Consider the following 11,556-nt stretch of genomic DNA (forward strand, 5'->3'; position numbering starts at 1 on the left):
TGAAGAATGTTCGTCGACGATAATATCAACTTTCTCGTGATCCTGCTATGAAAAACATAGCTTAGGATTTACAAAAAGAAATTAAACATAGATTTACTCTTTTGCGAAATGAAAATTTCGCTAAAGAAGTTGAACTATATTCTAAAACCTTCTGGAAACTTTCTAAGGTTCGTCAGAAACCTCAGAAACCAATTCCTGCTCCCAAGGAAGGAAATCAAATACTTTTTACAAATGGCGAAAAAGTTCAAAAATTTGCTCAGCAGTTCGAGAGTGACAATTTTAATTTGAACGTTGTGAGTCCTATTGAAAATGAAGTCTCACTGAAATATGATCATATTTCAACCCAAGTGTTGTTTCAAGATGACATTATTGAGACGAATTTTGATGAAATTAAGTTAATCATTAGGAAACTTAAAAACATGAAGGCTCCTGGTAATGATGGAATTTTTAATATTCTTATTATAAATCTTCCCGATGTTGCCTTGAGACTCTTGGTTAAAATTTTCAACAAGTGTTTTTCATAAGCTTGCTTCCCATAAAGATGGAAAAACGCTAAAGTAATTCCTATCCTCAAACCTGATAAAAACCCAGCAGAAACATCAAGTTATCGACCAATTAGCTTACTTTCTTCTATCAGTAAACTTTTTGAAAAAATTATCTTATTATTATGTCTCATATAAATGAGAATTCAATTTTTTACCAGAGCAGTTTGGATTTCGTCATGAACATTCAACTACTCATCAACTTGTCAGAGTAACGAACATGATAAAAGCAAATAAATCTTCTGGGTTATTCACTGGAGTTGCTCTTCTAGACATAGGAAAAGCATTCGACAGTGTTTGGCACAAAGGTTTAATAGCAAAAATGTCTGATTTCCAGTTTCCTATTTATTTGATCAAAATGATTCGAAATTATTTAACTGATCGTACTCTTCAGGTTAGCTATCAGAATTGTAAATCTGAATAGAAACCCGTACGAGCCGGTGTTCCGCAGGGTTCGAGCGTAGCTCAAATCTTGTATAATATTTTCACTTCTGATCTTCCAAATCTACCCGTTGGTTGTCAGAAATCGCTATTCAGTGACGACACAAGTCTGTTAGCCACAGGTAGAAATCTAAGAGTGATCTGCAGTCGCCTACAAAGAAGTTTAAATATTTTCAGTGATTATCTGTCAAAATCGAAAATTAAACCAAATGCAGCAAAAACGCAATTAATTATCTTTCCTCATAAGCCAAGGGCTCCTTTTCTCAAACCAAACAATAATCACATTCTCAAATTGAATGGCTTGGAATTGACATGGTCTGATCAAGCTAAATACTTAGGTTTAACGTATGACAAAAAACTCACTTTCAAGGATCACATTGAAGGAATCCAGGCAAAGTGTAATAAATATATTAAATGTCTATATCCTCTTATAAACAGAAATTCTAAGCTCTGTCTAAAAGAAAAATTGTTAATTTATAAACAAATTTTCAGACCAGCCATGCTTTATGCAGTACCAATTTGGTCAAGTTGTTGTTCCACCAGGAAGAAAACGCTTCAAAAGATTCAGAATAAAATTCTGAAAATGATTTTGAAGCGTCCTCCCTGGTTTAGTACAAATGAGTTACGCAGACTCACAAATATAGAACCATTAGATGTAATGTCACATAATATTATAAGCAAATTCCGACAAAAATCGACGCAATCTTCAATTGAATCAATTCGCTCCCTGTATCAGTTAATAAGTTAGTATATAAGTTCCTTTTCTCCATTACACAATACAAGTAGGCTTACAATTTTCCCTAGACAAAAATCACAGAATTGCGGAAGAAAATTATGTCTTTATGCTAATAACCAAATCATGTATATAATAGGGCTGAAAAGTCACCACGTGTGGCTGAACACCCAATTTAAATGTTAATAATTTAATTTTAACTCATCTTCCAATAAATATTCATAAAAAAAAACTTTTTGTAATTCTTGCAGCGGAAGTCGCACTTGGTAAAATTCAGCAAACATTTGAATTCAATGTTTTAAAAATCCGACATGAGTTTATTAAATTAGGAAGGACGCGTTACCCTGAATGGAAATTGATACAGAGCCATGAGCAATAAATTTTTGTTGCACAATCATCAAAATATGGATGTGGACGAAATGTTGTTTCCACAGAATGGTGCCACTTGTTATACTGTGGCCGAAACACTTAGCCCTAAACAAGAACTTTCCAACGAAAACATTATTTCGAGCGTTCGAGTGGTTCGATTGCTACTCGAATATTTTTTGTGGGAATATGTGAAGTCATTTGTTTATGTGGATAAACCAGCAACGACTGATGCTTTGGAAACCAATATTAAACTTGTCATGGCTGAAAAACGCTTCAAATGCTTAAAAAATGATTGAAAATTGGACCTCCAGAATGACCCCTGTGAAAAATGGTCGTGGCGGCCATATGCCCGAAATGTTAAATGCCAAGAAATTATCTACCAGATAAAAATTAAAATTTAGCCATTTCATAATTTGCCATGTGTTTTATTTGAATTTTAAATCAGCACGCTTTTGAAGAAACACCCTTTATTTAGGTATATTTTTACGTTCTTCTTATGCTTGTCAATAACCCAGATCTAGTATGTTAAATGTGTCAAATAATTAACTAATTAAAACCACTTGATGCACTTCTATGTTTTGTAGTGGTATTCATCCGTGCTACCAAATCCTACTTTTTCTCAGATTAGTGTAAGAACTGCCCTAGAAGTAAAAAGAGTGAAGTGTCAAATCACAAACGCATCAAATTTGCATCCACCGTTGCGGGACATAGATCTGTCTGTGTGGGGGTTCCCATGGCAAAATCAGACGAACTTGACGGTCGTTGTCCGCCGGTCTCGGTTGGTGCACTCTTCGCAGGGGCCGTATGCAACAGTAGTATAAAATCTCTCCCACGCTCAGAACACTGGCCCCCATTAGCAAAGCAAAGAGTCCACCGACTTTGGCAATCGCATCAGTGACGCCCATCAGCTCACGCTTCCACACCGGAATTAAATGGCGATCCTTGAAGGAAACAAATAGCACTGCCACATCCACACTGTAATAAATCAATACCACCCATGAGTTTGGTGTGCGAGATGTGTCCCGTTATGACCTACCTGGTGTATAGCTCAGTTGGGAAGCTAGTAACAGCAATGACTTTTTCGAAGTGAAACGGAAGCTGAGAGATCTCCACGGTGTAATCGATCTTATTGCAGGACGGGTAACAGGTGCAATATTTTTGTGGTCTGTTACTGATAGCATTTTCAATATACGATTTGAAGAGAGTCATGAAAGCCTTCCGATAGCAAAGAATCTGACTGCTGTCACATACTTTCATATCGGGGGATCTTGGAAGCGAGAATCTTACACAACCGCACACCTTGTAGGTGAAGTTGGAGGCGCATTCAGCAATACAGTTCCCCACATTGTATGCTCGGAAGTAATGCAGATATCGCTCGTTGCTGAAGAAACATTGTCGCTTTTTCGACGAAATGGCTTTTAAATGTGGCGAGGTCCAGAAAACTTTGGGCCGTAGACTTAACACAACAGCGTTTTTGGTGTTCAGAGGGTAGAACTGATCCTCAGTCAATGGAAACTCATTCGGGGCGTGAACGGCAAATTTGTATCCGGTGTAAGGTCCCTAGATTCAGTAGAATGATTTACGCTTAGCTTAGCAAACTATTGATGAAATGAATCACCTGGCAGGCAGCTTCCTGATCCGATTTTCTCACCCCAAGCCCGATCATCATTCCTGACATAAATCCCGCAGTCAGCGGACGATGTGGATATGATTTCAATCCAGCATGGCGACGATAACCTCTCTCTGGCGTCCAGTCGGATGAGCGTGCAGGACTGTAGAGATTAAGAAAGTCTGGCGAAATGTTCTCGACTCGGTAGGTTTCATTTGCAGCCAATGCGTTGAAGGTATGGCAGAAGCCATCATTGACGAGTGAATCGGCTAGTAAAGTGCGGCATGGCACAAAACTATACCTCCACATACACATTGATGTTGTTAAACGGATAGGATATTTCATTGTTTTCAAAATATTGAAAACATCTTCGTTTTCAACTTTTTCAAAATCGTCCCATAAGTGAGAGTACGGGCAGACATGGGAAAGAGCTTGCAGTTTCATTTTGCTGGAAAACATTGAAGTGAAACAACATTCAGAAACCGAAACGATACCAACCTGTCTTCGGACAGTACCGAATCGTTCTTCAACAGTTCAAGCGCATGCGTTAAATTGAAAACATCGGCGCGTGATTTCGCATACGGGCAAATAGTGATGGCCGGAAATGGAATTGTTGAAATCGGTAGAAAACGGGAGGCATACACTGTCACGGTGGGATTGTTGTTCCATTTTTTGATCATGCTAACCATGGTGCAGCAACAAGCCGTCAGGGATACTACGATCCAAACTGCCCACCATAACCTAAAAGGGATCCATTGTTGATGAATTTAGTTGGAATGCGTATGCACCGAAAACCTACCTTTCAATTCGAGTTAGTCGTCGTTGGACAAGAAATCGAGCGGCAAATACAAAATTTTCGGCACAATATTCGAGCAGCAAAAGTTTCAGTTTTTCGAATCTTGCCATGGTTTACATCCGTTTGCTGGATGGAGAATGCACCCTGCAATTGTGTAGCACTTGTAATAGATAGTCACGGTGATATTAAATATTGATTAGTTGGATGAGTATTTTTCGTAGCACAAGTTGTTTTTCATTCTTAATGACTGTCATTACACTTACATGAACATTATATTCCGGTTGTCTCTCGTTATTAATCAATCAGGTTATCTTTTATATCTTTGTTCGAACGAACTGTATTGTAAGTAAATGATAAATAAATCATATAATCATAATAAACCTACCATTTCAGCAAGTTGTTGTGAGTCCCAAATATAATGTTCCGAAATTCGTAACTACCAATCATGTTATGAAAGGTCCAGTGGTCCCATACAAAATTCCTGAATATTATTTGGATCCGACTTCCGGTTCGGGAGTTATGGGGTAAAATGTGCAAAACAAGAAAATATGTGTTCTAACTTTTCTCATAGATGGCGCGACCGATTTTCACAAAATTGGGTTCAAATGAAAGTTCTTGTGGTCCTGAATATTATTTGAATCCGACTTCCGGTGCCGGCATTATAGGGTAAAATGTGCAAAAAAATGTGAAAATAAGTGCACTAACTTTTCTCAGAAATGGCTGAACCAATTTTCACAAACTTAGATTCAACTGAAAGGTCTTGAGGTCCCAGACAAAATTCCTGAATATTATTTGGATCCGACTTCCGGTTTGGGAGTTATGGGATAAAATGTGCAAAAAAAAGAAAATATGTGTTCTAACATTCTCATACATGGCGAGACCGATATTCACAAACTTAAGTTCAAATGAAAGGTCCTGTGATCCCATACGTAATTCCTGAATTTTATGCGGATCCGACTTCCGGATCCGGAAATATAGGGTAAAGTGGGTTAAAAATTGTATTCCATCACTGAAAATGGGGAAAAACCTTAAAAAAAATTCTAAATCGACCTCAAATCTTTTCCAATTGATAGTTTTTATCAGTAGACGGTCAAACAAACTGATTTCGGTTATTCTTTTAAGAATCACAGAAATTTATTTTGAAGAATACCACAATATTATAAATGATAGTATGATTGATATGAGAAAGGCATCATTACACCACTAGGTGGATTAAAACAGTTTTTTTTTTTTAATTTTGATAGCTTATAACTCAATACTCTGTGGATGGATTAATATAATGTAACCATCGATCGATCCAATCGATTTCAATAGTACACCATTGAAAAATCGGCTCGAATGGACCTACGTTTTCACGAGCCAATCACAGCACGCGACAATGATGAATATCTACGTGCCAAATCATTTATGAATTATTCACATCATTTTTAAATAGTGGATAATTTATGCGAAAAGTTTATTTTCGTGTGAGAGACATAATTTTCCATCTCTGTTATTTTTACAGTCCCCAAGATTCTGTTTCAAACACTGAACATTTTTAGTTCCGATTTCAACATGTGACAAAATGTTATGTTGATCATTTTCAAATGATTTCATTCGTTGCATACATTATGAAATGTCACTAGAAGTAAACTTTACTCCTCTAGCGTTCAAAGTAAACATAACCGAACTCAATCAAAATCCGGATCTCGATATTGGTCAACATATCGAAAACGATTACAGGAGAGTTGTAAATGTACATACATAGCTTTCTTCACGTTTCGCCTTCGGCTCATCGGTGCTTAAAGCAGTTCAAATTGAACTGCCATCTCCGCCTAACAGTTCAATTTGAACCGCTAAGCAGACGCAAAGTTTGCACTATTTATGTAACGACTTTTTGGATATTGCACCGAGATGCAATATCCTTTCTGATGGCTAGAACGAAAACGAGTGACGAAAAACTGAAATAAAATATGTGCTTTTCTGTACAAACCAAAAAACCCTATATGTACATACATAGGTTTTCCATGTTTAATTGTAGTTCACACTAGAAAAAGTAGTAGTAATCTCTTTCAAATCCATTTTCTTCCTCTCCAAGCTTACTTTCATTGCTGATATCTATTTGTAATATTGAGAAAATGAAAAAAGAAAATGAAATGACAATTTTCGGAAGAATCCTTCTTTACTTGGTTCCCTTTTTCATTTGCAGGTGTCACTACCGGGGATAGAGGATTGCGGTATTGTACCAATAGCACAGCCTGTGTGAAATTTATTCGTCATTCTAAGAAAGATTCAAATAATGAAACTTAAATGGCGTGTTAGGTAAAATAAGTTCTGCGTTAGACCATTATCGAGCCGAATTGCATTCGATGCTGTTCGATAATGCCGTAAAGAAAGTGTGCCTTTTTAATGTCACCTTGATCGGTCGTGTTTCGTACACAACCCTGAAATTTTTTTATGCAAGTTATCGAAGTTATACGGTTTTTGTGCGTTTTCGCTTTTCTCATATAGAAAGGTTATGCAATTACTGTGAAAACCGACTTTTGAACTGGGGATCGGAGGACCGAGTGACATGTACCATTCGACTCTGTTCGTTGAGATCACAAAATATCTGTGTGTGTATGTATGTATATCTCTCTATATGTGACAAATAATGTCACTCAATTTTCTCAGATTTTCACAAACTAGTATTCATACGAATGATCTATGAGAAAATGCGCACTCAATTTTCTAGGAAATTTCCTAACCGAAGTTCGCCAACTAAGATGCAAATGAAAGGTCTTGAAATTCTTTAAAATGTCCCCGAAAAATATATCCGCATCCGTCTTTCAGCTCCGGAATAACGTGGCGATAAATGAAAAAATTTCATTTTTATGAGTATTTTTCCACAAGTGGTGTAAATTTGCATAAAAGTTGTTGGTAAATTCATCTAGTTGGCAGATCTTTTTAGTTGGTGCATATAAAAACCTACTTTGGGATTACTAGTCCCCGGTTTCTGGTTCCGAAAGCACCGATAGTAGTGAGGAAAAGCTCCAAAAACGGAACTCGCTTCGATTTCTCAGCAGCAGTTAAACCAATTTTCACAAATCTTGATTCAGATTAAATCTCTCATTGTCTTAACAGATACTGTGCAATTTCATCCAGATCTGGCTTCCGGTTCCGAGATTATATTGCGATGAGTGTTAAAACCTTCAATCCGTCGTAACCGTCAAATGACGATACAAAACGGATACGCATTGGTACGTGTTGTTACGGAAGAAGAAAACACCACCTCCTTTGCGAACGAAACATACAGCGCGCTTTGTTCAATTTCGTATTGCGAGCAGCGTTGCCAGATTTAAATCTGCATTTTTCAGGAGAAAAAATCTTTAAATCTGTATCAAGAAATCAAAATTCTGTATTGAAAATCTGTATATGAGAATGATAAGAAATCAAAGCGCAACGAAATGAAAAAGTCATAAAATCGAATAGCTACCTTTTGTTTAGAGGTTGTGTTTATTGTTATATAATTGGTAATCATTTCTTTTTTACTATTTTATATTATGACCATAGCTGTTTACAACTTGAAAGGTTATGTAAGTTTATACACAAAGAAAGCTTCTAATCTTATACAAGCTAGAACATTTTTTTTAACATAATCTTCTAGTGATATTTTTGAAATTTCAAGTAATATGAGAAAGACATAATTGTTTTTTAACCACTTAATGGGACAATGGTGCTTTTCTCATAATAATTAAGAGCGGATATCGGGAACTGGTATAGCCCTAGCCGCTTCGTTTGGTCATCAACTAACTAATTCTTAAAATTTTCACAGCTCGATCCCAGTTTTGGACAAATTTTCCGAGGCCCGGAGGGCCGTGTGTCGTATCCCAATCGATTCAGCTCTACGAACTGAGTAAATGTCCGTGTGTGTATGTGTAGGTGTGTCTGTACGTGTGTTGTCAACAAAGAGGTCGAGGTCTCAGAGATGACTGGACCGATGTTGATCAAGCTAGTGAAACACAATTTTCAAAACTGTTCTATGCAATTGTTTCTTTGCACCTAAAAGACTATGCAAGGCACCCTTTTTCATGACGTTTAGATTTTAGCACTGTTCGTTTTTGGCAATATAATCGTTCGAACATGACTTATGTATTAGAAAGATGGCAGTATTTTCAACTTCAAATCAATTTCATATTTATATCGATTTATACTACTTGCCACAATAATTGCTGGAAGAACATAACTCCTCACATCCTTATATCATTCGAAGAAGTTCGTCGAGATAAGCAAATTTGTGTGTGAAAAATAATTTCATTAATTTTTCTTCGGAGATGGCTTGACTGATTTCTACAAACTTATACTCATATAAACAGCCCTAAGTGCTATATCCCATATGACGTTTCTGAATTTCATTTGGATCCGACTTCTGGTTCCGGAACTATTTTTCTATATCGTTTATTTACCCCCGTTTTTAACCTAATAAGGGTCGTTCACCGGTTTGTACCAGATTGGGGTAGGGATTTGGGGGTGGCTGGGAGATATAAGGTTGGGCATTTAGGGGAAAGGGGGAGAGTTTTTACATATATTTAGTAATAATGGTTACATTTCATGGTATCGGTTTATATGTCATAGATTGTGAGGGGATAGAGATAGAGAAAGAGAGAAGATAGGGATAAGCTTAAGACTAAGTTAAAGACTATTTTTCTGCGCTGGTCTGGGTTTGATGTTACAGCTTTGGGCGGCGGGTAACATCCTCGAGGGCCCCCGGCGGATGGCCGCTTAGGTGCTGGGTCTGTGGCGAATTGCTTTCTGGAGGTCGGGGCCAGGCTCCTGGTCCCGGTCCTGTATTCGGGTGATGGTTGCAGGTGGAGGTCCGTTGGGAGTGGTTCCGGAACTACATGATGATATATATATAATAAAATTAAAATAATGTCACTCGTTTTGACAGTAGATGGCTGAAACAATTTCGTCCATCTAACATTCAAATAAAAGGTCTCAAGGTGCCATAAAAACTGATTGATTTTTAATCACCCAAAAATTCTATGTAGAACGTACTACGATTCCTCTAAGATGGTTACACTGATTTTCAAAAATTTCGAATCAAATGAAATTGTTAACAATCCATTAGGAGAATTTAACCGACTTCGGCAACATCTATTTTCGAATTCCGTCTTCGAAAGTATCGGGAATAGAGAAGTGAAAAGATGGCCAAGACAAATTTAAAAAACCTGTTTTAATTCACCTAGTGGTGTAATGATGCCTTTCTCATGTACATATAATATTGTGGTATTCTATTCAAAAATTTTCTCTTCGATTTTTGAAAGAAACCAAGAGAATGTTTATGCATAACATACAGAATAAAACAGTGCTTTGATTGCGTAAGCCATCCTTAAGGAAACGAAATGGGTTCACTATTATATGCACTTCAGGCACAGGAGCCCGAGAACCGGTATAATCAAAGTCGGTTCGTACGGCCACCAACCAGGCCCGTACCCAGGATTTCGTTTCGGGAGGCGCCCAAAGATAAAAAAAATAATGTTACTGAAGATTGCTTATGTAGCTAATTCTCGGTGTGCTTTTACGAGTGTTTTTAACGTACATTTTAAACTTCTCCACTGGAACTGTTATAGTATTACATTATTGTCTGAGACCTTCTAAATAATTATATATCTGTTTTTGATTTCGGGAGGGGCCCGGGCCCCTTGGGCCCCCCCTCTGGGTACGTGACTGCCACCAACTAACATGACACACAAACTCTTCTAGTACGCACCCTATAACTGCGAAATCGGTCGTCGGATTTCAGTAATTTCGTAGAGGATCGGAAGACCTTTCATTTGAATCTAAGTTTGTGGGAATTGGCCAAACCATCGCTGAGAAAAGTGAGTGAGATCCATTTTGGTATATATGACCACTATTTCCGGTACATCCGGAATCGGATACCGGGAACCAGGATAGCCGGAATCGGTTTGTTTAGTTGCCTACTGATAATGACTATCGATTTGTATAGTTTTGAGACCAAAAAATTTAGAAGTTTAGAAAATTTTTTACGTTTTTTGTTTCGCCGGTTTATGTGACGGTGTACAATATTGAACTCACTTTACCCTATAATTCCGGAACCGGAAGTCGAATCCGGATGAAATTCAGGAATTCCGTATGGGACCTCGAGACCTTCAATTTGAATCCTAGTTTGTCGAAATCGGTTCAGCCATCTCCGAGAAAACCTAGTGAGATTATTTGACACATACACACACATACACACACACACACACACACAGACATTGCTCAGCTCGATGAACTGAGTCGAATGGTATATGACACTTGGCCCTCCGGGCCAATTTTCACTGGTCGGTTTTTCAAGCGATTGCATAACCTTTCTATATGAGAAAGGCAAAACAAAAATTCAAATTAAAATAAACCTATGGTCCCATACAAAATCGATGATGAGGTTTTAAAATTCAAACCGTCATAGAAGATGACGATACCAAAAAATCTTCAAAGTATCGTCATACTAATTCATGGCCATACGAACTATTTTTGGTTATGCTGGTCTCTGAATACCGCTTCTGAAAGTACCATAAATAATGAAAAAAATAACTTTTAAGTGGAACTCACTTATACATCTCATGGAATGCTTAATCGATTGCCCCACGATTAGATAGGACGAAATAAATTAGTAGTTTCATAAAATTTCTATCTTCTATTCGTCTTGCAGTTCCAAATTTTTAATAATTTAATCATTAAAATCATTTCATGAAAACTAAACACAACGAAGAATATTTACGCGAAGAACACATGCTGACTGATAAAAAAGGTGTCATCTCACTGTTAGGTGGATCAAGCACGTTTTTAATTAAAAAAGCGGAAGTTGGATGCTATGAAATCACAGGAGTTTTATTTGATTTTTTGTACAAATCGGTTTAATCATCTCTTAGAATGAAAAAGTTTATTTAAATCTGAAGTTACAAACAAAAAAAAAATGAGTATAATATATTATCACACTCAGATCACAAATAGAAATAAAAAGAATGTCATCTAGCTGCATAAGTCAATATTGAAGACACCTGCGAGAAGGATCCTGGAAATTCAAACTGCATTGAAAGAATGG

The 11,556-nt window shown here is 37.1% G+C and overlaps 1 protein-coding gene across 1 annotated transcript; it reads right to left on the minus strand.

Moving 5' to 3' along the window:
- Window positions 1-2,765: 2,765 nt before the first annotated feature.
- LOC131433850 (pickpocket protein 28-like) lies at window positions 2,766-4,299 on the minus strand (the record flags this gene model as incomplete). The annotated part of the gene is made up of 4 exons (XM_058600455.1): window positions 2,766-3,060; window positions 3,122-3,645; window positions 3,704-3,989; window positions 4,193-4,299. Coding segments are annotated over 4 exons (1,212 nt in total), but the record flags the coding sequence as incomplete, so codon positions are not given.
- Window positions 4,300-11,556: the final 7,257 nt, after the last annotated feature.

This window comes from Malaya genurostris, chromosome 3, assembly GCF_030247185.1.
Source record: "Malaya genurostris strain Urasoe2022 chromosome 3, Malgen_1.1, whole genome shotgun sequence".
NCBI classification, from domain to species: Eukaryota; Metazoa; Arthropoda; class Insecta; order Diptera; family Culicidae; genus Malaya; species Malaya genurostris.